The 27,127-nt window shown below is 42.8% G+C and overlaps 1 protein-coding gene and 1 long non-coding RNA gene across 11 annotated transcripts; both read left to right on the forward strand.

Annotated features, from left to right (window-relative positions):
- The first annotated feature begins 60 nt into the window (after nt 1-60).
- On the forward strand, nt 61-26,680 carry LYPD1 (LY6/PLAUR domain containing 1). Of its 10 annotated transcripts, none has more exons than XR_016468133.1 (7): nt 61-571; nt 1,146-1,283; nt 12,601-12,744; nt 14,640-15,857; nt 17,005-17,049; nt 18,193-18,377; nt 18,487-26,680. XR_016468133.1 is itself a non-coding variant. In XM_090143593.1 (4 exons), the coding sequence occupies exons 1-4, from the start codon at nt 520-522 to the stop codon at nt 14,873-14,875; spliced, it is 570 nt and encodes a 189-aa protein (XP_089999719.1). In that variant the 5' UTR covers nt 61-519; the 3' UTR covers nt 14,876-16,996. The 10 variants fall into 10 exon arrangements, 3 of the variants coding, with proteins under 3 accessions (XP_089999719.1, XP_031446579.1, XP_089999720.1); XR_004166560.2 differs by having other exon boundaries at nt 18,236-18,377; XR_016468137.1 differs by having other exon boundaries at nt 14,640-15,821.
- LOC149917200 (uncharacterized) lies at nt 8,350-12,604 on the forward strand. The gene is made up of 3 exons (XR_016468138.1): nt 8,350-8,425; nt 8,950-9,103; nt 12,535-12,604. It is a non-coding gene; the product is annotated as an uncharacterized LOC149917200 (long non-coding RNA).
- Nucleotides 26,681-27,127: the final 447 nt, after the last annotated feature.

Here is a 27,127-nt window from a genome sequence, read left to right on the forward strand (position 1 = left end):
CCGCGCTCGCGCCCGGCGGCTCCAACGGCTCCGGCCGCTCGCGCCGCCTCAGCCGGGGCGGCTCCCAGCGGCGGCTGCCGACGCCCCTTCCCTTTCTCCCCCCGCCTTCGCGCCCAGGTGCGCGCCTGCGGAGGAGGCGGCGGGCGGCCCCCGGTCTCTCAGGCTCGGCTTCCTCGTCGGGGAGAGGGCGACGCCTGCCAGAGGGCGCTGGGAAGCGCCGTGCCCGCGGGGCCGCCTCTCCCTCCCCGAACTTTCCCGTTTCCCGTGCGCGGGGCGGGGATCTCCGCCAGCCGCCCCGCTCCGCCGGCGTCACATGGTGCTGAGGGAGGAGGGGGAGCCGCCCCCCCGGCCCTCGAGTTTATTCCGGTCTCGGCGCTCAACTCCGGCGGGGCCGGGCGGAGCGGCACCGGGCGGACGCCGCTGCCCGCTCACGGCGGCTGGGAAGCGGCTCCGAGCGCGGCGCGTCCCTCCCGCTGATGCCCCGCCGTGCCCCACCGCCAGCCCGGCGGCTGCGGGAGGATGCGGCTCTTCCTCCTCGCCGCTACTTTCTGCGGGCTGTGCCTGGCTGCAGGTAAGAGGCTCCGCGCCGACACCCCGAAGGCGAGACCCCCGTGCGGAGCCCGGCGTCCCGCCGCCGTCCCGACCCCGTCCCGGCGGGGAGCTGGGATGGCGAGGCGGGGGTCCGAGGGCTGCCTGGGAGCGGCGGCTCCGCGCGGAGCGCCTCGCTGGGAAGGACGCACCGCAGCCGTAATCGCGCGTGGCAAGATAGTAATTAAATCATTTATCATTAATTAGTAGCTAAGTAAATGCGGCGGCGCGGCTAAGAGCCGGAAAGCACCTCTCGGCCGGGCTGCTCGCCCCGCGGCGCGGATGGTTGCGGCGCCCTCAGCGAGGGCACCGCCGGGGCTGCAGCCGGAGCCGGGCGCGGGGCAGCGCTGCGCTCGGGGTTTGTGCCGCCTGCTGGTCGCCGCCCGCCCCGCGCTGGGACCGGGCGGTGCGAGGTGTTTGTGCCCCGCTTGTGCTGAGCTGCGCTCGGTAACAAAGGAATAGGGAACGATGAGCGCCTCTTCTGCACGTGGTGGTTTTATTTTTATTTTTTATTTCCTTATTATTATCGTTCTGAGGGAAACTCTTATCTGTTCCAGGTTTCGGTTTGCAAATACAGTGCTACCAGTGCGAGGAGTTCCAGCTGAACAATGACTGCTCCTCTCCGGAGTTCATTGTGAACTGTACAGTGAACGTTCAAGATATGTGTCAGAAAGAAGTAATGGAGAAAAGTTTTGGTAAGGATTTAATAATTCAGCTCCTGATTGTGTTGGCGAGCATTTGTTGCTTCTTGCTCCACCCATTCATAGTCTGCAGCTCCAACTGAGTTTCATAGTCCCACCAACAGGGACTCTGCATTTAATTTTTTGCGCTTCTGATTGACTTTGTGACTCAGTGGTTAATTTTTTCCCTTTAAAACGGGTGTAAAAACTGAAGGATGTAAGCCAAATGTTGATAATGCTGTTAATACATAGTCTTTGGGGTCTCAGATCTAGTTTCCCCGCATTGGGAAATTAATAACAACAAGTTAGTTTAATCTCATTACGGTTAATTACATGGGCTTTTTTCCCCAAGAGAAAGAAGAGAGCATTAAATTAGTAATTCCCTCCTTTCTTTTATTTACTTTAGCAAATCATATACTCTGAAGGTTTGCCCTGTCTTCTTTGCTTTCATCCATAAAAGCAAACATCAGACTAAGGGGGGGGAATTATATTGTGAATGCTTTTTTGGAGTTTAGGGTGCAGTGAGAGGGCACAAATGTTTGCACAATATTTGCCGTACTCACTTTCTAAGTCTGAAGAGGTTTTGCCCTTACTGTAATTAATAGTGAGCTAGCATATTTGGAGATGAATTTGTTCACAAGGAAACCAGCTGCAGTTCTGCTTTGTAACCCTACTGTCTCTTGAGATATGCCATAATTTGCTTGTTTTTCAAGTTCCTCCTTGTGGAAGGAATCTGAGAACCCTCTTGGTTTTCAGAACACCATGTTGCTCTGTAGCCCTTCACAGGTGTAGAAGACTGCAGCTTGATTAGGGACTTGTGGGGGATGGGGAAATATCTGCATGAGTTGGAGTTCCTGTAGAATCCCACTCTTGTTGCAAATAGCCGTTTTTAGGTATTAAGAAGTGTAAAGTACCCACTGCTACCTCAGTTTAGATGTGACCATTACACCAAATGGCAGTTTTGGACTTGAAAACCTTGAGTTAAGGGGTACCTGTTCTCCAATAAAAGAGCCCTCAGCTGAGGGTGCAACTGCAGAGCATGGATGTTACTGATGTAAAGGGCTGTTGGGCTGTTAAAATAAATGAAGTTGGGTCTGTCCTTCTTCAGGGACAGCAGAGCCCCTCTCTTCCTTGCTAATGAGTGCAGTCTCGGTCTTTAGCTGTAATGCATGCTTTTTGCATTTGGAAACAATTCATTAGTGCTTTCAAGATGTTCACTCATTATCTGTTGCTGCTTGTGCTGGTAGTTACACATCACTGCATTAAGAATAATACAGAAATAATGATGATTGTTGTTAACTGCCAACAGTAGCTGCACTGCTGGCACTTCGTTTTGTCCTGGGTAATGCCATCCACACTTCTGTTTCTGAGCAGTATACAGCTCTCCAGCAGAGAGAAAAAGATACATGTTTAAAGAGAGATAAGTCTCCTTAAGCTGCATGTTATTGCAGCATTTTATTTCAAGTTTACTTGTAAGAGATAGCACTGATATGAGATAGTTTATGGCTTACAAGCTACTTTGAAAGTCTGAGTGTTTCTAAATGAGTATTTAAAAGCTTTGCTACCTGCACACTAAAGATTTGATGGTAATTTTAATAGGTTTGAATTGATGCTGTGGCAGTGTGATGTGTTATCAATGTGGTACATAGGCATGTGTAAAAATACCTCTCCTTAACAACGGTCACTTGTTCTCAGTTCATTCTTAGCATCTGTGTGTGTGTTTATATTTTTAAATATCACCCTCGGGTCCTTTGTGTTTCAATTCAGTACCATCTCAGAATGTATCAGCCTGCCAGAAATGTCTGCGTTCTCTCTCTGGGAGTTCTGGAAGAGTTCTTTAAGTCAAGCACACTGCTCACATGTTCAAGTGCAATTCTTCTTGATAAGTGCGTGCGCACACCTGTGGGTGGTCAGCCATGTGCCTTCTCTCAGATTGGCAGGCAAGGCTGCAGCCTGGCCACTGTGACCGTGGCATGCTGAAAATGCAGCTTGGAACTGGTTGGATAGATTTCAGATGTGCAGGGATACATAGCTTGTCCTTATTTCTATGTAGAAATAGATTTGCAACTTGTTTCTGTGCAATTTTATACCATCTCTAAGCTGATTCTTGGATTTTCCTTTTAGGAGAGAGCTAGCATGCAGTGCATAGCAGGTACCCCTGTTTGGTTTTATTTAACTTACTTCCATAAGAGCAGTTCTTATCCACTTCAAGAGATTGTAATTTATTCACTACCTGAAATTTACAATTTTTAACCCAAGTATTTCATATGGAGTAAAACTTATACTGCTAGCATGGTTACTCTGTTATTCTCTGTCAGTTCTAGAGAGAATTGGCTGTAAAACAGAAGATTCAGTTCATCATCCTTTTTTGTTTTTTCCTAATTGATATTTAAATGGGAGTAGTACAAATGCCTTATTCTCACTAGTTTTATTTAATAATTCATTCTACATCTACCTTGCATCTCGTAACTTCAGCTTTCAGTGATGAGCAACAATCAAAAAAGCGAAAATGTTTCAAATATGGATTTTAATTTATAATAGACTTGTGTGTGAATTTTTAACCCGGAGTATGAAATATGTGAATTTGCATTTATTTGACAATGCAATCTCATAATTGAAGTTTTTCCTCTTGACTAGATACAGTCAGAGGAGTATAATTTAATCTTTACAGACCAACCTATTTTTGTGCTTAATAAAACATAGTTGTGACAGTAAGCAAAGTGCTAAAAGGTCTTTCAAACTGTACTTAAGTGCAGTACGCTGAGATGTAGTTCAGGGTCTGAGTCAGCAACCTGGTGGCCTATCACCCATCCTTTGTAATGTGCATTGCTCTATTTGGCAGTAATGGGGGTCACTGGCTTAGGTGTGCTGGTGTGCCTACAACCTGGTCCCCAGCTTAGAGCCAGTGACTTCTTCCTTACATGTTTGCTTACACAGTGACACTTCTTTCATTCAGCTTCATTTCTCTATTAAAATTCCTGCAATTCCTGACTCTAGGCAAGCTTTTTTTGTCTACACTGGAAATAGCTCCTTATGCCTGATAGTAGTGAAGTGAACCACTCCTCCTTGGTCCCTATAGTGTTAGTGCTTGCAATGTTACTATGTTCTCTCAGCACATTTTCACAGCTTCTGGAGAAGTGTTCTCACAGAGTGAACTTCAGCTTCAGGTGAGACACACGTAACAGCAGCAGAGAGTCTCTAACCCAGAGCTTAAAAAGCATCTGTTGTTGTGACAGCCCCTGATGGGAGTAGCTAGCAATGCAGGTTTTAGTCACTGGTGTTTTGAATTAGCTGGGCGGCTGTGGCATCCCAGCTGTTTTATTATTAGGTAGGAACTTGCTTCATTGCACAAGTGAAAATGATTTGAGAATTGAGCAGTAATTAAGCATGCATCTAAGTGGTAACTTAGCTAGTGTAATTCTGTCTTTCCTGCAAAGATTGCTATGGCAATTCATATTTCTGTTGCGCTTTGGGATCTATCAGTATACAGAATTAGAGACTTTGTCAAGAAAATGACAAAATATTTGTCTCACTTAAGTAAAGTTGTATTTTAAATTTTTGCTGGGATAAGTTTGATGCAGTTGTGTTACCATTCTGCTCCAGTGGGAGATACAGAAGGACAGCGTTCTACTTGAGAAGCAGAACCTTACAATTTAACATGTTAAATTAGTATCTTAAATATACATATAGATAGATAGAACTGCTTTCCCTTTGAAGAGGGAAGAATGGTGAGCATGGGGCATGGCACTAAAGACCAAATCAAGTAATTTTTGTCCCACAGAAATTAACATAAGGGCTATGTTTGTAGTGTGTTCTTTAGCTGGAAAGGCAGGTGTTTGGAATCAACATAAATGAAGTGTCTGATCAAGTTCTCTTGTATAGGGACTCCCCTTGCTTGTGGAATTCCCCATGGCACGCTACATCATCCTGCTTGCCTCTCAGCTTTCCCTCTCTGAAGTTTTAACTCAGGCATTTCCATCTTGCCACATTTTGGAATATGCGCAGGAACAAAGAAATCCCGTGGTGTACTGGGATCGGATGGCATGTATTGATGGTGTGTATGAGTCTATAACGTACACATGCTTTTATACAGATGTCATAGAAAACATACTGATAATGAAGTTTACTGAGGGCAGGAGCTCAGCCTACTGAGCATTAAAGCTGATCTAAAACCTATTTAGGGAAAAATGAAACTTGCAATATGAATAGCTTAGAAAGGAATTGAGCATGAAGGATGAGACCATCAACCCAGAAAGGCAGCAAATGCAAATCTTACAGAGCTTACTGTAAGCAAACCTGCCTGTGTAGATATTCTGAGCAATATACCTTGTGCTTAATGTACTTGTAAGTATACTTTCACAAAATAGGTTTTTACTGTTTTGTTGGGTTTTTTTTTGAGAGGAATATGGTGTTTTTTTCCAGTAGTAAGACTTGATACTTTAAGGCACCTGTATATATGAAACAAGAATTGTTTGGGTTATTTGCAGTTGATCTGGAAAACAAACTCATTATTTCTATTGATCTGCAGTAAGAAACTCCTCCCTGGCTTGCAATAGTATTTACACTGTATATAATCCAGTAATGTAATTAAAGCAATTACTGTAATTGTATGCTTAAGAGTAGTGCTTGGGAGTAACAGGAACAAGATGATTATTTCACTGCTGAATTGTATGTATTTCTAGCTCAGCTTTGGCTACCCAGTCATCTGATTTATCAGGCAGAGGGAACTAAAGTGTCTTAAGTTGTGCCCTTACATGGCCTATGTTAAGCACTTTACCTGTGATTGATTTATTAATCTCACTGCGTTGCTGCTGTGCTTAAGTTTCTGTGTGCATGGCTGTTCAGGATTACAGAAGCACATACTCTTCTCTTTTCACTTATAGCATCCATTAGAACATACTAACTGCATTTTTGTATCAAGAGTAAATTACATTCTGGTATGCATGTATTGACTAAATGATTTAAATAGCAAACGAAGTTTGATGTCTTCAGAATAGCTGTAGCCATTAAAGTTCTACAGGTAATAACTGTATCCCCAGGGTCTGGTCAGAACCAGTAAAAAACATCCACTGTTTTTTCTTCACACTACCTCTCTTGGTTAGAACGTATCAAAACAACTCAAAAGAACTTGTGATACTACACTTGACTTTGATTTGAAAAACCTTTTTTTGGAAATGGGGGAAAAAAAGCTTACCATGTGACACTTGCCATATATAACATCATGCTTCAATCTGTTGGTTTCTCAATGAAATGAAGACATAATAACCAATGCTGGAAACATACAGTTCACTTCTGATGCTGACATGAATAAAAGACATGCAATGTATGTTGTTAATTTGTACTGTATGCTGAAGACTTAGAGCTGTGGATATATTGCCATTCAGAAATGCTGTCCAGATGCCGAAGCTTTCCTCAGTAAATTGCTTCTAATCTTTGAGTTGCCTTGGAAAAATTCCAGACATTTGATGAACTAAGGGTGTCAGCTGAGGAGAAATTATGGCCAGTATTTAATAGATTGCTGTTCTGACTGCCTTTAAACACACAAGAGTAACGGAGTTAACAGTTCAAGCAGTTTATGACTCGAAAGCCATCGCAAATATTCAAGTGCAGAAGTAATGAAGGGCTGTACTATTGAAAGGAAGTTGTGGTATCTGGTCCAGTGAATTTCATTTTTCTCAGGACATGGACAATAGCTTTTTATGTTTTTCTTTCTCTCAGACTTGTATGAAAGGTATACAAATGAATTTGGGGAGGATAAAATGCATAGAGCCTGGTACCTCTTAAACCTCCTTTAAGATGTTTCTCTTGCATGTCACACACAAATGAGTCTTTGTTTCCAAACCTCTGCTCTGCTGTGCCCTCTCATTTGTCTTAGCTTCCAATGACTCTATTAAAATATGAGCAGATATATTTTAATTAGACCAAAATGGTTTTCATCTCCATCTTTCACTTCTAGACTAGACACGTTTGAAGACTTGATGCAACCTATTTTGCCAGAGTGACAGATTAGCAATGATGCTTTGAGTGTAGGGAAAAAGATGTAAACAAACAGGTGAATCTTGTTATGAAAATAAGCAGGTTATGAAACTGTGAGTATAATATAACTAAAGACAGAAAAGGCAAATGGATTTCAGCAATACTGGCACACTGTCATAAATGTGAGACATTCCCGTGCAGTTGGTACTCAGCAGGATTCATCAGGACTATTTGCAAGTAACATTTTTTTGAGTCTTAGTACAGAGGTATATCACTTCAACGTTTGGAGAAACATAAGGACAGAGGACTCCCAGTTGATTTAATCAGACAAGAGTTACATAAAGAAAACTGCTAATATGGGATCCTGAAAGTTAAGTCCAGGTTCACCCCTCTTGCTAAAAGATAAAGTATTTTTTGACTGTGCTATCCAAAGCACTTACTTTCCTGGTAGGAGAAAAGGATAGATGATGGAGGACCGAACCTCCTTGAAGTCTCGAAAGATTGAAAGATTCCATGTGCTAATGCTTGAATCTAAGTTGCCATTAGTGACCAGAGGTATTAATTAGGACAGTGGAAAACAAAGAAATTAGGTAAGCAGGTGAAAGCTGAACTTTGACTTTTAGTTTGTTGCCTCCTGTTGCTTTAAAAAACGAAAAATAAAGGTGGTGATACCAGCGTTAGCAGCTGTACCTAACTCCTTCAGTCTATGCAACTCTACATAGCTTAATGCTTTGCTTCTGCTTTGTGATGCTGATTTGTGCTGTTATTCGCATTATTAATGATGCAGTTCTGATTCACATTTCCAATACCAGAATTGGAAATGACTTACAGGGAGATATCATCATAATGCAAATCCTTGTCAGTCAACAGTTGTCCAGTTTTCTTCTAATGTAAGTTAATTCAGCACAATGATATAGCATTTGAGGGTCAGAATCAAGAGGGCAGTCTTTCATTGTCAAAAGCCTCCTGTTAGTTTTCATGAACAAGTTCAAAACTCTAAAATATAGGAGTATTTGTGAGCATAATGAGTATGCTTTCATAGAATATTATAATGAAAATAGGCTAATATGGCTAGGTAGGTTCACTGTGGTTTTGTTTTCTTTCAGAATGATATACTCCCTAAGAGTGTAATTGCATGGATATGCTTTTATCTTGCCTGCTGAATGCATCAAAGGAAGGAGGTAGGAGGAAATAGCTGTGGTCCTAAAACAAAGGATTAAATATCAGGAAGCGTGTCACCTAGCTTTGTGAAAGAGTTCAGGTCACTTAATTTCAGTGCCTGAGTTTCTTAATCTAGAAACCACTGTTTCTGGTTGCTCATAGTATTTAATTAGTTGTTTATAAGGCAATTAGTAAATTTCATGAGAATTTCTAGCGAGGTGCAAATTATTTAAACCACTCCAGAGAAAGCTGGGAATATGGGATAGGAGGAGTTACTGTAAGGTGAAACACAGAGGATGTGGTTGGATATGGTCACAGTGCACACCGGCTTAAATTCATTTTCTTCCTAACGCTGCATTTACAATCATAACTGAAATGAATCAACTTTCCTAACATAGATTGTTTTAAACCAATATAAACACAATCCAACTGAAACTATGCCTGTTTATGACATTGTGCTTCCATAATGATTTCTTTTCAACATCAAGTCACTTTTTGAAGATATTTAGGGCCTTACTAAATATTGATAATTGCTTATATCTAGAAGACAAATGACAATAGGATCTGTTGCATCTGTCTCTATATGAAGTACATGGGAAGGTACCAGCAAAGGAGTAGACAATTATAACTGCAGAACTGCTGAAGATGGACATAAAAACAAATATGAAAAATAAGAACAAGAACTTAGAAACCCGTTTGTAAGTATTTTAAAACTAATTTTCAAGTTTACTGATGCAGCCAAGTCCAGAAATAGTCACACTGTATATTTTATGTACCTCAGAGAGGGATGGATGTTAAATGTTTACATGTTGCTATAGAGTAAGTTCTCATTTTAGCTTTCAGCATCCATCACAGAGCTTTTGTAATTCCTATTGGACGCTGAACTTCCCTCGGCTGGAGGGTAAGCAACAGTTTAGGATGAGAAGGGAAGGATGACATATATAATCAAATATGCAGTGTGGATAGGCAGACAAGGGATCAAGTTTAAGCAAAACAGAAAGGAAAACCTGAAAATTGGTGGTTGTGAAGTAAGGTAATTCAAAGCATTTGGAATACTGTAATGAAGGGAAAGTATCAGTTCACATACATGGTCCTTCTGCTTGTCTTTATGAACAAAATGGAAAAACAATCCCCAAAGCAAACAACATATAAATCATAAAAGCTTGCTTAATGCTAGGACAACTGGCACATGTTTCACATGGGTTATGTGCTGTAATATGATGTGTCTTCTGCTGGCCATCTTTCTACCTTCTTTTTCTTCCTGGAGGAAGTGGGCAAAGATAAACACTATACCTAAAAGATTTGTGGGGAGAAATACTGCCCAAGTTCTAATGGCATTATAATGGCACATCTCAAAAATTGCTGATCCTGTGAACTTCTTAAGTTATTCAAAATAACTTCCCTACATGCTTGAGGCTGTGTCTCTGTGTATATCCGCAACTCCTACTCCAAACCTGACAAGGGGACTTTGTGACTGCTCAAGGACGTCTACTTGGACCTTCACAGGACCTGAAGTTTTTTTTCGTGCTCCAGAATGTTCTGTCTGATGCAGCAGGCATGCTGGGACTATACACAGAATGTGTGGAAGGCATTGCAGAAGACGAATATGGCTTTATGCCTACAAAGCTGGATATGTATAAACACTGTAGCAAATGTTTGGGGGCTTTTTTTTTATTGTTTGCTTTTGTAGATGTTTTTGTTTTACTTCTGCTTTTTTCTGGTGGGAGTTGCTAGTCTCATTCATTATACAGAACATTTGGCTAGGAAATGTTTGCGTTGGGCTAAACATCATCACCTACTTTGATGTGAGTTAAACTTGCAGCTAAGAGGTTTGTGGCCATAGTCAGTTCTGTGATAATAAAAGTACCGCAGCTTCCTGCTGAAACGTACCTGTTCAGGAAATAGTTTACGACTTGTTGGGTCTCCAAGTGGGAAGGTGACTGTCTTTTTTGGAAATTAATCTTTGAATTGTATCTTATTTTGGCTTCAGAAATTGTATGTGTTTGACTGAAGGAGTCTTGAGAGTATGGGTGCCAAACAAAGCTGTTTGCAAGATTATGGTGGGCTTTTTGACTGCAGAGGTTTGCTCCTTTTTCTCTGTACCTTCTACAAAAGAAGAGTTTGAGGTGCATAGTAAGTCCCTTTTTAAAAGCACTAAGAAAAAATGTTTGGGTATTCAGGTGCTTTTTGCATATGGTCTAAGAACTAGGTGTGATGTCAGCTCTTTTGGTTGTTCCAGAGATATGTTTAGCTGTTACTCAGTGTTTAGAGGATGTATACTGGGCTTTGCAGACAGGGTAGTCAGAAGAACTGAGTAAATTGTAGTCTGAATTGTTTGGTGCCATCATCTGCATATGGCTAAAGCTGAGGACCAGGGTGTGGATGCACAGAGCTAAGCAGTGGTTAAACAGTTATGCCACAATTCTTGGGTGTGTGTCTGTGGTGTGGATGTAGATAGGAAAATCAGTACTAGAAAGGAGCTATGAAAAGGCCTGCAGACTTCTATTTTCATCACTTAAGTGTATAAAATAGGGCAGAAATCTTACAGGAAGATGGCTTAGACCTTGATGCTTTCAAAGTGTATGGTCATGCAGAACAGACAGGAGGCTAAGGTTGGCCAAGTTGCTTAACTTAGGAGTTAAACATCAGTGCTTGGTTTAACCTCAGTGTTGGATTTTTTTTTTGTTCATTTTAATGCACTTAACAGTAGGCGCATGTGATACAAGAGAAGGGAATGGAATATGACTGCATTGTTGCACAGATACTCTAACCTAGTCTAATTCCCTAGCTTCTTCATATTTAAAATACATCTTGAGCCAACTTCACAAACCTTGAGGCTGAAATGAAGGAAAATTAATCTGACAGTAGTAGATATTTCATAGTAAAACATCTTTATAGTACACACACAAATACATAGCCACACTGTTGTCAGGGCCTTGCTAAATTGGTGAGAAAGGCTGAGTTAATCAGTACTCAGCCATCAAGAGACTGAGTGCAAATGTGGTAGTTGAGAGTAGGTAGCCTGCAATGTAAAAGCAAAGTGTAAAATGTAAAGTCTCCTTGCCTAGTCAGCAATTCAGAACACTGAGGTAGAAGAGACGCTCTTTAAAAAGCTTGACAACTATATTTCTAGGTGATGCATTAATGAAGATATCAAGCTGATTGCTCAAGCAGGAATATCAAGTAATTAGTGGTTATATCTGTAGTATGAGCCTCATGAAGCAGATAACCACTTTGAAGCACTGCCTGCCATTCAGGCTGCTGGTGGCAAATGGTTTTGGAAGATCTCAGAAATAGTTTCAGAACTGGATCAGCACTACCATAAAACCCTGCAAGAGCACAGTATCAGTAAGGAAATCCTTGAGATATAAAAGTAATTAATCTAGAGATAATACAGAAAGGATGCTGACATCCTGCCGAGCTCAGGGGGATGGACAGCAGTAGCTGGGATGTATTTAACCTGCTGCTGGAGTGAGGATAGTGTTTCTGGCACAGAATCAGAGAAGCCAGTTATGTCAACTGATTTTCTACCACAACTAAACTGAAATCATAATATGGTGGGAAGAAGGTTTAAAAGTATTTTCTGCCTTTACTTATTTCATATTACTTAGATTCCTATTCCTTTCACACTCACAGTAAAATATACATATATGTGAAACTGTGGCTGCAGTGTTTTAAAAATGTCATTCTTGCAATGTTGTCTTTTCTCTCATTAATCTTCTATGCCTGTTTTCATTATATCTTGCCTTAAAGGTACAGCAGAACTACAGGAAAAGCACAGCCATTTCATTCTGATCAAGTTTAGTTCATGCCCAATGCCTCATAAATTCTAGGAAGCATAATTAGTGTATAATGACAGTTGATTTGTGAGCTCAAAAGGATCCATCAGTACTTAAAGGAAAAAACTAGGATGTGGAGGGCATGTCTCAGCCACACAGCTATCAAAAAACTGATGGTGCAGACTTTTTTATGGAAGTAATTTGTTACAATTTGGATTATTAGATCTAGAAATGGGACTAAACAATCATTGGTGAGTGGAATTCCCAATTGGAAGAAATATCTTACAGAAAAGACACGAGAAGCATTACAATATGATTTTATTACTAGTTAGATTACTTTCTCTATTTAGGCATGAATACAGTCCATCTGTGCATGAAACCCCAATGCTGAAGCCACAAAACACTGATCTTTGCAGGAACGTTGGGTTTTGACTTCAAAAAGAGCTCAGGATTATGCTGTGGAATCTATCCTGGAGAACGGAGCTGCTGTAATTGCACAGTTACGTTGCAGGAGTTGGATTATTGCAGGAGAGGCCTCCTGGATCTGTCTGGTGAACACAGTGCGTCAGAGTGCATTATCTAATTGTTCACTGAGCGATTCTCATTGCCTGGCCTGCTGAATATTGCAAAGTATATGATACCACAGGGACTTCAATAAATCACTTAGTATTGTGAGAAGGGCCTTTCCTGTGAAAAGGAAACGGCAGGAATAGAGTGATGCATAAAACAATAGGAGTAGGAGATCTGCCAATGTCAAAAGCTTTTTGCAGGCTTGATCAGGAGAGAACCAAGACTTGCTGCTCATGCGGAAGATGTGGAATGGCTGAGTTAGGTGGGTATTTAGTTGTAGGGAAGGAACAGAAGATGAGGTGCTGGATTAGAGGTGGGAAAGCAATCACTGTGCTTAATTCCACTGAGTTCCTTTCTCTGGAGAGAAAGGGGGAGAAAAGAGTTGATCACAGCCACAAGGAGGTTCATGTCTGTCTCAGCTATCAGAAGACTTTGGACAAAGTGCTGGATCTTTGTGGGAAAGGTGAGCCTATTGGCAGCACAGCTGAGGCCCTTTGGCAGTGGTTTGTCAGCAGACACAACTCTCTTCCTTTTGCAAATTCTAACAATAAAGATTGTGCCTCTTGATCGCTGTGCCTTTGCTGCTACTGTTAGAGCAGTGTGCAGGTCCTCTCCCTTCTTGAGGAAAGACTCCACCTGCTGTGTTGATTGATTGAAGTGCTATGCCCACCAAGAAAGATTTAATGCTGTCTTGAGGGCGTCTCTTTGTACGTTTAACTTGACAGCCCTAAAACATGTTTCAGAGTTTGAATTTGGGGCAGGAGGGAGAACGCAACACAGGGAAGTGTTATGTCTGGATGCAGCAATATTGTGACAATACAAAAGAACTGCTTTAATTAAAATTGTCTGAAGACAGGAAATGTTTCTTTTTGAGCATAACCCAAATAAATGGTATTTTGCTGCTACACACAGCACTTAGTAGTGTGGTGGCAGTTGCTATTGCAGAAATATCTACTGCAGTGTGCTGCACTATTTGTTTCCACAGTCCCCTCTCTGAAGTCCCCCTGAAGGAAGTGCAAGTTCAGTACCCATGGGTTTTATTCTTCAGTTGTTCCTTTGAAGTCTAAACCACTGTATTTAAGAACTTGGTGGAACAGCACAACCACACTTCAGGAAAGGGAGGCACTGTTGTCTGAGGAAGTCCTGGTCCATGCCCTTTAAGAGGGAAAAGAAATCATTTTGAGAATCCATTGTTCTAAAGGAATCGTGTTTTATATTATCCTTAAAAATGTCTCTTTTTTTTTTGTAAACACAAGACAATACTGGCAGATTTCCTTTCTATGTATATTAAATTGCTTTTATAAATAAGGCTTTCAACTCAGGAAAGCCATTTCAGTCAAAACAAACTTTTGTTGAACTACTCAACCTCAAAGAGTAAGAACTGAGACCACCTGGAAAAGTACTGATAGTCAGCCTCCTTTTCTGTTGGTAACTTGTCTGAGTAACAGCAGCAAGGAGAAAAAAAAATGACCAAAATACAAATTAACAACACAGAAAACTGTAATTATTCAGACACCTTCATTCAGATGTTCAACAATAGAAATAACTTTAGAATTTACTGCATTCCAGTTGTAGCTATTCAAACAGCATGTTCCAAAAGATGAAAAATTCTGTTATAAAAGAGATGTTTTGATATACATTATGTGAATCACATTTGTAGTTGTTTGTTGGTTCCAACCAGAATCAAATAAAAGAAAAATGCCAAATGTGGTGGCCGTGGTTCTCCTGTAGTGCAGAGCTGTTAGCTATATCATAGCCAAGGTGTGTGGCTTAATCACCAGCATTGCTTTGAAAACATAAACTGTTTTGCAAGAGTTTTCAAGTATGAATCATAAAGGAAAGCTATGTTCATGTCAAGCTAAGTAACCTTTGTTCTGTGCCGTAGGAATCATGTATCGCAAATCCTGCGCATCTTCAGCAGCGTGTCTCATAGCTTCTGCTGGATACCAATCTTTTTGCTCTCCAGGGAAAGTGAACTCTGTGTGCATCAGCTGCTGCAACACTCCGCTCTGCAATGGACCCCGTCCCAAGAAGAGGGGGAATTCTGGTGTGAAACTGAGGGCACACATGATAACCACCGCTCTGCTCCTTAAATTCTCTCTCTTGTTTTTGTATCGCTAAATTTCAACGAGTTTCTTGTCCTGACGCAATTTGTTCTGTCTCCTCCTTTCTTCAAAGACACTGCAATTATTTTCTATTTGTTTTTAAGTCTCTATCAACAGCGAGGGAAGTTCAGTGGTTGTGGGGAAAGAGGCTGATACTTCTGGCAGCTAATGCAGAATCCCGAAAACAGGAAGTTCCATCCTAATGCAAGGAAGAACTTTACTTTGGAGCACTGGAACAGGCTGCCTGGAGAGGTTGTGGAGTCTCCTCTGGAGATATTCAAGACCCACTTGGATGCTTTCCTTTGTGACCTGCTGTAGGGAGCCTGACTGAGCAGGGGGGTTGGACTCAATGATCTCTAGAGGTCCCTTCCAACCCCTACAATTTTCTGTGATTGTGTGATTCTGTGAATTCTGTTAGCAGATTGAGATTTTTAAGTGCACACTGGAAATTCAACAGCAGGATACAGAACTCCTGTTCTTTTTGCATAACTGGAAACAAATCCATTGTGTTGTTAAGATGTAGTCAAGTCCTCGGCCACTTTAGTTCACATGTTTTGATGTTCATTGCTGCCCACTGCCTTATGAAGTCATACTTCACGTTCACAAAGGCCATTCTGTGCATCTGGGCCAGGCTTTGAGCTCGTCTCTAGTGGCACTACTTCCAAGCTGTGCTCCTGCAATTCAAGATCTGGCTTCTGCAGACTGCAGTCAGGGTTGGCCTCATTCTGAAAAGTACTTAAACCTTTGCTATTGCTCCTTGTGGAAGAGCTGCGCTTGGAGGAAATGAAGAGCAGCGGGCGTAGAGACCGGCTGCTCCTTGCTCTAGAGCTCAGGTTGGCTCTGAGAAACTTCTCTTTGTTGGCATGCTCTATCGTCAGGTGGCAGCGGAGGACCTGCAGAAACACACTGCGGAACTGCTGAGAAGAGATAGTGTACAGCAGGGGGTTCACCACAGAACTGAGGTAGAAGAAAATATCAGCAATGGGAAGAAGAATGATGTAAGCCCTGAAGTAGGGGACAGTCCAGTCCTGCTTTGGTTTAGCAGCAGCCATGATCCTTCTAATCTGGTTTGGCATCCAGCATATTGCCAGGGTTGCAACAATCAGTCCTGTGAACAAAAAGAGGGAGAAGTGTGAATACTTGGGTGGGGGGGAGACATACGGTATTAAATATCAGTTCTGCACTTACTTGTTAGGAAATAATATCAATTTTTCAGTGTTTTGCTTAACAGCTTTTTCTGCCAGCAGCATTTTTTGGTTGTTTTGATAACTTACAAGGTCATTGCAGCGTATAAAATGCTACGACAAAAGACTGCACAGTGCTTGGATAGTGGTCCTTTGTACCTGTTGTCATTCATTTATTTTCCATGTTCTTTCATCAATACCTGTATCTTTGGAAAGAATGGATATTCGGTTTGCTCTGCATTCCTACATTTCTTATGTTTTTCCCTTTACTTTGGAAAAGCAAACAAAATAAATAGAACCGATAGCCATATAAGATCAGGCAATACCCAGAAGAGATCAGATTCTTGTTTGTACTTGACAAAAAAAAAACAAAAAAACAAAAACTGTATGCATAATAATATATTTGGTGTTATTTTTGGTAAATTTCCTCTTACAGAAGATATTTTTAAGTAAAGTATGTATGGATCTTTTTATGGTAATTAAGATATGTTGGACTTTCTTAAGAATGGAATTCCAGTGGAATTAAATTATGAATGTAAATGAGAAAAACCCCAGCCTGGTCACAGAAATGTAAGTGGTTTCAGATTATAAATTCTGCTCAAAAATGCGGTATCTGATCATTTTGTATTTATATGTAAATATAAATACACGCTGCTGCACCACTAACGACATTAGAAAGGGGATGACTTCAGTGTTGGAAGTCTGAGAGCTCCACCTCCACGGCCAGGAGTGCTATAGCAGTGATGGCACCATTGGCCCTGGAGGGACAGGTGAGTGCTGTGCGCAGGTGCCTGAGCAGGGATGGTGCTGCTGCTCAGCATGGGCACACGCTGGGCATCCCGACACTTCACTTAAAATGCAAGGGAGACAAAACGATTTCTCCTCAACACTTCCCCCTGAAGCTTCTGAAACAAAACATGATCACAAGTTTACTGCTTCCACTTTGTTTTTCTCTTTGCAGGAAACGTGCCTTATCTGAGTGCTTAAGAAGGAGTGGAAACTGCAGGTTGGCTTCCCTGCTGCAGGGGCACAAAGTAGTAGAGAATATCTCAGTGGTGAATGGTTTACACTTTCCACAGACACTTGTTATGCTGTTTATCTCCTCCAGCGTCTTGCCTCCTTTCCCAACAGAAGCACAGAAACATTTTAATTCTTACCTGTCCAGAATGTCATTAAAAAGATCACTAGGAAGGCAATTCTGAAATAGTATATTATGCACTTGTCTTACGAGTGAGAAGTCATGAATATAAGGGGAAGGGAGGACAGAAAAGAGAAGCAATTTTTTTTGTAACTCTGAAACTGCCAGTACTTAGGAGGCTGTGTCCTGGTTCTCTCCACCACCACCATTTTGATTGGGGGTAAAAAAAAAAAAAATTCTTAATGAAAGCCATAGTTACTTTAAAAAAACAACAACATATGATCTCATTGTATGACAGTTCCCAAATAAAGGTCATCTTTTTGATCATTTGCTTCCATAATCACTTGATGTCACAGTGGTTTTGATGGAGAAGTACCTGAAAAACACAGCCATGGAGTAATGGATGGGCAGGGAGGAGGCCAGGCAACTTGTTTTCAGTAGGTGCGTGACAATGCCCTTTGCTATTTCTGCTAACTCCTCTTACAGCCACGGTCATGGGTCTGTGTTCTCATCCCTGTTCTTAGCGATGCTGTGCCCCTCTGCTTGGCTGATTCTTCTCTGACTTCTGGAGCATCTCTGCCATCAGTTAATCTGAACTGTTTATTACTCCTGCAAATCTTTTCTGTGCTTTTTTCTCTGCTGTCAGCAGAACAAATACACAGACAGCAGTCCTGGCATGGGCCAGCAGAGAACAAGAAGCCCTGAGCAGTGACTGCACTGAGTGTTTTCTCCTGTGCAGCTTAAAATTGGGCAAGAATTTTACAGACCTTGATTTGTTGTCTTTGTGCTTACCGGATGGTATCCTTCAAGGGAAAAGAAAATCAGTTCTATTGTGTAAATTTTTTTGTTGGAAAAAGTATATTTCATCATGCTGATTAATAGTTCCCTAAATTGTGACTGATGCTGTGAAAAGCTGTCAGCAAACAGTGCATGCAAACTCAAATGCAGTGCACTAGGAAGTCTCATTTTTCACTTGTATCTGAATTCTTTGTCATTGACTTTTCTTTTTAGTCCAAACTGCCAAATGTCTGAGCTTCCCCCTTATATCCTTCAGACGCTTTTGTTCTGCGATCGAATGTTTTGCTGTGTGTACAGCAAGTGAAAAATGAGCTGCTGGTGCCCTTGCACGGTGTGGAGAAGCTCCAGCTTTGGGAAGCAGAAGTCTGTAGAACCTCATCTCTTGCCAGGAATAATAAGTAAGTAATGGTGAATTTTTACACCTGGAAAAATAACAAGCATGTACTGCTTAAAACGAGATGCACCATGTAAGTAAACTTGCTGACAAATTCCCATTATTTTTTCCAGCTGTTCATACTTCCAAGTATGAAGAAGTAAGCCCAAGTGCAGCGAAAGAAAAGCTTTACATTCAGACCTTAGCACAGTAAATATTTTGACTGAATTATTGCTGCAATCAAGTTGAACTCGTACACAGGCTATATAGATTTTAGTCTTGCAATGTAATGAGCAGAAGGTGCTTAAACCACTTCGTCTCAACTTGAATGTAAATCAGAGTGCATCTTGTATCGGTACATGTGCATTATCCCCCAGAAGTTGCTGTGCATTAGGAATTAAACTCTTTTCATCTCATCTTCAACTTTCCCTTCCGCTCCTTCTTATTAAAGTGAAAACAACTCCTACATCCATACTCTTTTCCACTTTCCTGACTTTGTGTTAAAGTGACAGCCTAGGTGACAGCAGAAATTGTCCCCTGGAATAATGTTTATATACAAAGTAATGTTTTGTTCAAACGACCTCCACCCCTTGTGCCTGAAATTTCCAGCACACATTTGAATCACTCAATTTAATCTTCAGAAAGGCACCAGACCGTGCCTACAGAGCCCAGGAGCCCCGGTGTTATCTGGTGACTGCGTAAGTGACAGCATCTCCACCTGTAAGTAAGTGTTTGAGCTTATAATTCATGTAACTGTGATGCTGATGTTCCAGTGTAACAACAACTACCATAAGTAGACATGGCTTGGCTAAACCCACTTACATAGCTAAGCCAAAGACAGAAAATGCCACATTCAATTAATAGTTTAGTCTAAAAAGAAAAATAAGACAAAGTCTTTTAAAGTGTACAAATACAACAATTTAAGTTTGGGAATTGTTATTGTAACTTCCCAAAAGTGCATCTTATAGTATTAATTCTTAATATGTGACAAAGGACCATTTAAGTAGTAAAATAAACGTAGCGCTAAGTGCCAATAATAAATAAGCATCGCTGGCACAGCACAGGAGCTTGGCAGCCATCTCTCCCTTAGCAATACTTTTTATTGCTCTGAACATTCCTCTGGGCCGTAGGGGACTGAATTAAATTCATTATGAACTTCACTGGGAAGGATTTTAAATGCATGCAGACGTCTGGTAGGGTAGAGAGGGCTTCCTTCCACACCCTCCCACATTTCACTTGTCCTTCTATTGAACTGATATATTTTTCTGTCTTTTCTGTACCTGAGTGCTTAAATCTGTGTAACAGAGGCTTATAGTCCTACATTTTCTCTCACCTCAGCCACTGCCAGCCAGCCCACAGACGTCGGAGTTGTCTAAAGATACTGTCAGGAAACGCCAGCTGCATCCTTCAGCTGACTGCCATGGGCCATTACCCGAGGCTGACGGGGTCACCCCTGCTTGCTCCCATCCGCCTATGAGGCCCAGCACTGCCCGCCCACTACTGCTCCACACACACTGCTTGGGTTCAAGCAGAGTTAAGCCTCAAACTTTGCTTTTCTGTAATTTAATCAATAGCACAAAGGAGGGTTTTCAACATCTGCTTGTAAACTGACATTTAAATGGCAATTGCCAGTGGAATATAGGCATATGGTTACTGAGTTATGACTCAAGTGCAGGCAGCCAGGCACTTGGTTCACAGGGAGTTGTTTCAGCACTTGTGTCACGCTCACGCACTTGACCCCTTTATACTCAAAGGCACAGCAGAGCATGAACACCCCACACCTTTGTCACAGCATCTTCCCACCACAGGTAACAGCTTCCAAGAGATGAGAATACAAGCCCATCCCTCACTAGTAAGTTCACCATTGCCATGCAATGCTAAGCACGAAGAAAGCTCTTGTTCCCTATGGGATTCTGCTAACTGCAGCTCTGAAAACCCAACTACCCACCTCTGTGCTCAGGGTGGTTGGCAGCTCAGTCACCACCAAATTCCAGACAAGAAAAAGCAGAGACTCAATTGCTAATTGAGAATGTTATTTTCAGGAGGTGGGTTTGAGGCATGTATTTATGTACCTTCATTATTTTAACCAGGACTTGGGAATCTTACTTTTCACTGTAAGCATGGACAAAAGCCATTCCTCTGCTGTGGCTCCAGCCTGCTGTAAGAAAGCGCCTAGCGCCGTACTGCACCACACAGCAGTCACTGAGGTGCACCCCAACGCAGCTCCATGCAGCACTGCCTCCCAGCTGCCTGCAGTTGGCTGCATGTGACATGCCAGCCGCCATATGCTGCGTGTCTACTGACGATTGCCACTTAAATGTCAGCATTCAAACAGCTGTTACTGAAGTTGCCACAGCTCTGCCTCATCCCCGAGCAAGGAAAGCAAGGAAGCTGCCTGCATGGCAGCAGGGGCTGCCCCATCCAGGTGCTGCCCAAACATAGCACTGTTTTGGCCACGGTATTAATGAAAACGCCCAAATACCATTTCAGCCACACTCAGACACAGTGCCCCACGTACAGGCAGGAGACAAGTTCAACCTGAGGGCCTGGCCTACTCACCGGTGCCCCCCATCAGACTCTAAGAGCAACCTTCTGTAGGCAGCGATTCCCCGCAGTTCTCAAGCTGTCAGCCTGTGCCCCACACTCCCTCTCAGGATCCGTGAGCGGATCTGGCTCAATTGCAGTGGCACCGAGCAGGCAGGCTATAAAACAAAGGTGGCTCTGCTGCCCTTTCTGTCAGTGACAGGTCACATCATCCAGAAATCAATTGCTCAGCCCTGCGCCCAGTGCCACAACCATCAATAAGGGATTTGCTTGAGTGGGGCCTGTGCTGCATTCCATGTGCAGGATAAAGCATCTGATGAAGATTAAAAGAGGAAAAGAACATTAATATAAACCTCCCTTGCTCATGCACATGCAAGTTTCCTTGCTGAAGGACAAACATCACAGTAAAAGTAAGCACATATTGATGAATGTTGAGGTGAATATAAAAATGTATTAACCTGAGAGATAAATATTGACACTGCTTTGTCTGTGTCAATATTTAGTTCAAGGGACAATAAATTTTGATATTCACCGAAATGAGTCGATACGTGCATTGCTACATACATTTTGTATGAGCTCAAGTTATTCACCAACTCTGCTCCTTCCATCCTCAACTTGCAGATTGGAGATTTGCGCTTCTCTGCCAGGGAGGGTGGTAATAAACCAAGTATCCCCTTCCAGCAGTGACTACAAGGTGTGCTTTGAGAAGGTACAGCCAGCATCAAGTTCCCAGTGATAAGGCCCAGCTTCTACTCCCAGCTATGCTGGGAATTCAGGGAGCACAGCAAAGGACACAGACAAACCTCCACAAAGCTCTGGCAAACAGTGCTCTGCCCTTCTTGGAATGAGTTGGCACTGACCAGCAACCAGCTGGCTTCGTAAATGCAGCCTGAGAGAGTTAACCAGTGGTCTGGGTCACACAGCTGGAAACCACATCTGGCAGCAGGGATTCCTGCAGCCTGCAGAGAGACCTGGGGCCATCTGGTGCTCACAGGTGACTCACTGGTATCAGGACATCAGGACAGTACTGTCTCACAAAAAGATGCAGGAAATGAAGGGCACAGACAAACCAGCAAGCTGCCTCGGTGCAATAGATGATATAAAACTGCAAAGTTACAATAAATATGTCACTGTTGAGGACAGAGTTGTCTTTCTCCCAGCTGAAGACACCATAAATGGTCTCTCCGGATCACATATGCCAAGGCAATGCATGCATTCTTCCTGTAAATGACATTTTCTTCCTTAAAACAGTACCATATCCATGTGAGTGGTGACAATGCAGGGAATTTATTTTTATCCCTGAAAAGCTTCTGCTGAGAGCAGGAGCCGTCAGGTGCACCGAGAAGAACATCACACAACTGTGAACCTCCTGCAGCTGCTTTTGATACCTGATCTCACAGGTGACTGTGTGCTGGTGTAAATCCTCCAGACTCCCCCAGACATCTACATGGGCTACGAGCATCTCAAGTCGTCAGGGGAACATAGATAGAATTAGCCAATACACAAGCGATAACAGTTCTACTTCTTGGCAACTTAAAATATCTCACAATTACCTTCAGTTCTTAGCAAGGTCAAGTTGTGATTCTCAAGTATTGTTTAATACTATCACATACAGCACAAACAGCAGCAAACAGCTACAAACACTGCAGGAAGGCTCATGACAGAGGTGCTGCCTCTGCTTGAATGCAAGCAGTGCCTGAAGTCAGGGTGCGTGCTCAGAAGACACGTGCTCACTGCTCACACATCACTGGTGGAAATCATGTTCATGTTAATATTTACAGATCATGATGAAGACAGTACCATAGCATTCCACAGCAACAGCAGCACCTCCTCACGCAGCTCCTGCCTTGAAAGGGCAGTTATTTCTTCTGTTCTTCATGCAAAGATTTGTATTTCAAATACGAGTTTATCTTGCTCCTTGGCTTCAATATTCCGACTGCAAGGGCACTGGTGATGGGAGAACTGCGGGAGCACTGTGCCCACATTGGCACAACTGATGGTAAATACCAGTGTGGCATTTGCAGCAGTGATCAACATGGGGTGCTCTCCTTTCCTTGGGGTGCCCACCTCATGTGGTGTATCACTAACAGCTCCAATATCCTGTGCCAGCTTTAAAGGCCTTTGTTTCCATTTGGTCTAATGCTTCCCCCGTAGAAATACAACATTTAAATCAGGGCTACTTTAGGGGAAAGATGATCAAGAATACTGTGGAAATAGACACAAAATCACCACCTAAAGACATACTGTGGTACAATAAATATACTTTAAATTGCTCATCTTTCAGAATGTTAACATTCCAGCTGTCAGAAAAAACATGCTTGTTGGAAGCTGTTATTTCTGTACTGAGAAAATATTTTTAAAAAATGCTAATATGGACACAAATGTAGAAGGCAATGGGCTTAGTTTTTATTGATGTTTCTTCCTTGCAAAACAAATTTTTGCCATGGTTGCTTTGATTTCCTTTTAGAAAGACTGAAGTCTTGTTTTCCTTCTACAGTGGCAAAACAATGGAAAAATACATTTTCCATATAAATCTCATTTAAATTCAGCGTTCTAACTAGCAAACACAATTTGGAATTGAGAGCTTTTTTGTTTTTACATTACAAACCCAACCATCGCAACGTTAAACAGCTCATCTACTGCAGTTCAGCAGGAGGAATCATTGAACAATCCGCTGCAGAATACAAATACGGAAACAAAGCAGCAGCTCAGCAGATCCACGCGGTACTGCGAGCTCCGCCAGGGACTGAGCTGTGCATTATATGGAACCAATCGCCTTAAGGGGAACCAGCAAAGCTCTTCCTAAACGAGAGTGGTGCTAACAACCTCCAAGGCAGACTGCTGTACCGAAAGCACTCAGATGAAGAAAACTTGCATCATAGCTAGTGTGATGAAAATGGAATTATTGAAGCACAAATGGTAGCAAGATGAGCACTGCCAGCTGCTTTAAAAACCAAACACAACTGGGGTTTACGTGCAGCAGCCCAAGTGAGTACAGAAACCAAGGCAAACTGCCACAGCAATTACATGCAGCTCTCCAAATCTGCACCGAAATCTGCATGCAGGGAGCGGGCACACCGACCACCTTCCCTTTCTGACAACAGCAAGTGTTTTTCTGCTCTGAACAATTCATTTTCAGAAGGAAAATAATAAACAAATGTGGTCTGAGCAGCAGCCAAAGTTCCACCTGTCACCAGCACCCATTTACTTTAAGGTCTGAGGAAGAGCACAGTCTGCAGGAGAGCTGAGAAAGTTTTCTTGCCCAGAAACTGCTGGGAGATAATAAAAAGACAGACTTCAGAGTGGGAGGCTGCTATCTGATGGAGGGAGCAGAGACAGTGGGCACCTCAGGTTCCCCACTCACAGCAGCTGTTCCCAAAGTGCAGGTGGATAAAGCCCCAGTATTCCATCTTTACCCCTGGAAGCACATCCTAGCTGGGTGCTAGCGGAGGGCATGGAAGGCAGCCATGGCACAAGCAGGCAGTTACAGCTTTAAGTCAGGCTTCCCTTGGATAATTGTGATCAAAGTTATGGATGGTAGTGAAGGCAGCAAATGCCCCAGCTGTGCCCTGCTGCTCCCCAGCATCCTGCAGGAGCAGGGCCCTCCTCTGCCAGCACCTGCTGCTCACTCTGCATACATTTCAGTGCCACTGAGAGAAGCATACTGAGAGCAGACATGTCAACACCTTTCTCAGTTCTTCTCAAGAAAAGTGTGCAAGACAAAGAGCACTGACCCTCATCACCACCTTTCAGCAGCCTAATTCAAAGCCTAAAAGCCTCCCCACGCCAGGTGAGAAGGCAAAGGTGCTGTGCAAGGCAGTGTGTGGACAGACAGACACCCGGTCACAGACCTACTGGGGCACTGCTCAGCCTGGGGCTGTGCTGCACAGTCAGAGCAGCGCAGGGCTGTGCAGGGAGCACCCCAACGCCAGGCAGCTCTGTGAGTGCAGGCTCCATCTTGCTCCTCAGTACTCACTGAAGAGTTCAGCTCATTTTCCTGCATTGGAAGTGAACCCCCTTATAATGATTTTTAACTTAAGGAAACTGTGCTGTTCCTTTCTTTATGTGAATCTCACAGGGTACGTTTTTTTCAAAATAGGATGATTTCTGGGGCAAGTGAAGATGTGGGGATTTTAACAAGGACTAAACCTGCCCTACAGTGAGTTACAGAACACTCTCCCAGCCCAATGCAGCAGGCATCAGCTTTGAGCACACGGGACCACAATGGAGCAAATGCTTTTACAATTACCCTCCCAAATGTAATAAATATATGACTGTGAAAGATGGATGACTAAATATCAGCATTCACAGCAAGTATAAGCATTGAGAGACTTCCCTACACAACTTAAATTCAACTGCTGCTCCTCGGTTTGACCCATACTGCCACAGAAATAAACACTCCTATATAGCTTCAGCCACTGTTCTGCCCTGTTTAGACAGCCAGGAGCCTCTCATCTCTTATCCCCATTCCAGAGCTGTGACACAACGTTTCCTACCCAGACCTGGTAAGGCCATTCTGGAAGGGATTCTCAGATTCCTTCATCTTGAGTTTGTACAGTTTTCACCTGCTAAATAGGGCAGCTCTTGCTCCCCAGAGCTAATAGAAAGAAACAGTTAAGAGTTAGAGACTGAAACAAAAAGTCTAAACCACCTCCTCTGGCAATAAACTTCTGTAACCAGTAACCATAGAGCAGAAGACAAGGGGCTCTCTCAGAGCAAACACAGACTCACTCCTGAAGGATGAGGACCTGGTACCACCATGGCTGCCACTACAAAGCCAGCCTGTCCCTGGGCACACGGGGCAGCCAGCCTCTGGTGGCAAAGCCCACACAGCACAGCCAGGCAGGAGATCTGCCCCAGGGTACGGGCAGCAGCCTCAGCCTCTTCCCTTTATGCAGCTGGAACACGCAAGGTCCCCTGATCCTCTGCCACACGATCTGCAGGGAGAATCTTCCATCTGCATCATCTCTCTGTAACACCCCATGACATCTTCAGAAACAGATATTTCTCCCCCACTGCTTTCCATTTACCCAAGTTAACTTTATTGGACACACAAAAAAAATACCGACCTGCAGAGGTGGAAACTAATTCCAGTTAGGTACAAACAATCATGTACATCAGTAAACAACAGGCAACAGCATGGAGCAGAACCAGATCTAAGAGGGCTGCTGCACAACACAGGAATTGCACCTGTGCCACCGTAGGGTCGGGTGCTGACTGCAGCCCAAGATGGATTTAATTAGCAGCTGATCACGAAGTCTAAAATTACTTGCTTTTACCTTCTGATAATAGGAAAATGGTTTCATTTCTTACTCATGTCCCCGTGTTTCTACAATATACTGCATTACTGCTTAAATTCTGCGTGCAGTCAGTCACATTACTACACCCTACAGGAGGTTTTCAGTAAGTCCTTAAACCCAAGCACACAGCATAGGAAGCCATCGCAGGGTACGAAGAAGGCTCTGCTTAATTTTACATTCGTTATTTGGCCAAAATAGTGGTTGTTCTGCACTCAGCCTCATACTTGTAATAAAACCCCGCTCATATACTAAAGAAACATTTCATGACTGAATAATGTGCCAATTGAAAAGCAATCTCGCTAAGCTACAGGAAACCTCTTGAGTTGCCAGTCTGAGCAAAATGAAGCCTCGACAAAAGGAACCGCTTGGAAACTAAATGAAAATTTAGCAAATTGATCTGAACAAGACAGTCTTACGTACAATGCTATGTTTTCAGCAACAAGAGAGAAGCCTGCTAGAGATGACCTCTGCAAAAAAAAAAAAAAAAAAATCACACCAATAAATCAAAAGGTAGTGTTACTTTTTGTTTGCTCCTTTTTCTAAAGCAAGATATTTCACTTTATAATGGGAGTGCGGGTAACTGCGGAAGGAAGACAACAGGCACCCAGAAATTGGGTGTTTTCTCAAAAGAAAGTTCTTTCTTTCATTCTCACAGCACGTTCTGTACACATGGCACCTCAGGAGCCCCTCAGCAGGGCAGCACTCCCACTGGTGCAGGCTGGGCTCAGGCCTCGGGCAGCCCACATCCCTACCTGGTCCCCATGGCACCATCACGAGGCTCTCGTAACAAGATGAGCAGAAGTAGGAACTCCAAAGGACACTTGACCCATCCAACATTTTCAGAGAAAAAATTTGCACTGCACATGCAGATGGAATAAGGCTTTTTTTTTTTTTCCTCATTAAGTGATACTTAAATATGCAGCCTGTGCGC

Source organism: Phasianus colchicus, chromosome 7, assembly GCF_987193195.1.
Source record: "Phasianus colchicus chromosome 7, bPhaCol1.hap1.1, whole genome shotgun sequence".
Classification (NCBI taxonomy): Eukaryota; Metazoa; Chordata; class Aves; order Galliformes; family Phasianidae; genus Phasianus; species Phasianus colchicus.

What these genes read in the sequence shown, in the direction of transcription:
- LYPD1 (XM_090143593.1), top strand. Translation starts at nt 520, where the DNA reads ATGCGGCTCTTCCTCCTCGCCGCTACTTTCTGCGGGCTGTGCCTGGCT. An exon ending in CGGGCTGTGCCTGGCTGCAG is followed by an intron (nt 572 to 1,145) that starts GTAAGAGGCTCC and finishes TATCTGTTCCAG; the next exon opens with GTTTCGGTTTGCAAATACAG. An exon ending in GGATCTGTCTGGTGAACACA is followed by an intron (nt 12,745 to 14,639) that starts GTGCGTCAGAGT and finishes TCTGTGCCGTAG; the next exon opens with GAATCATGTATCGCAAATCC.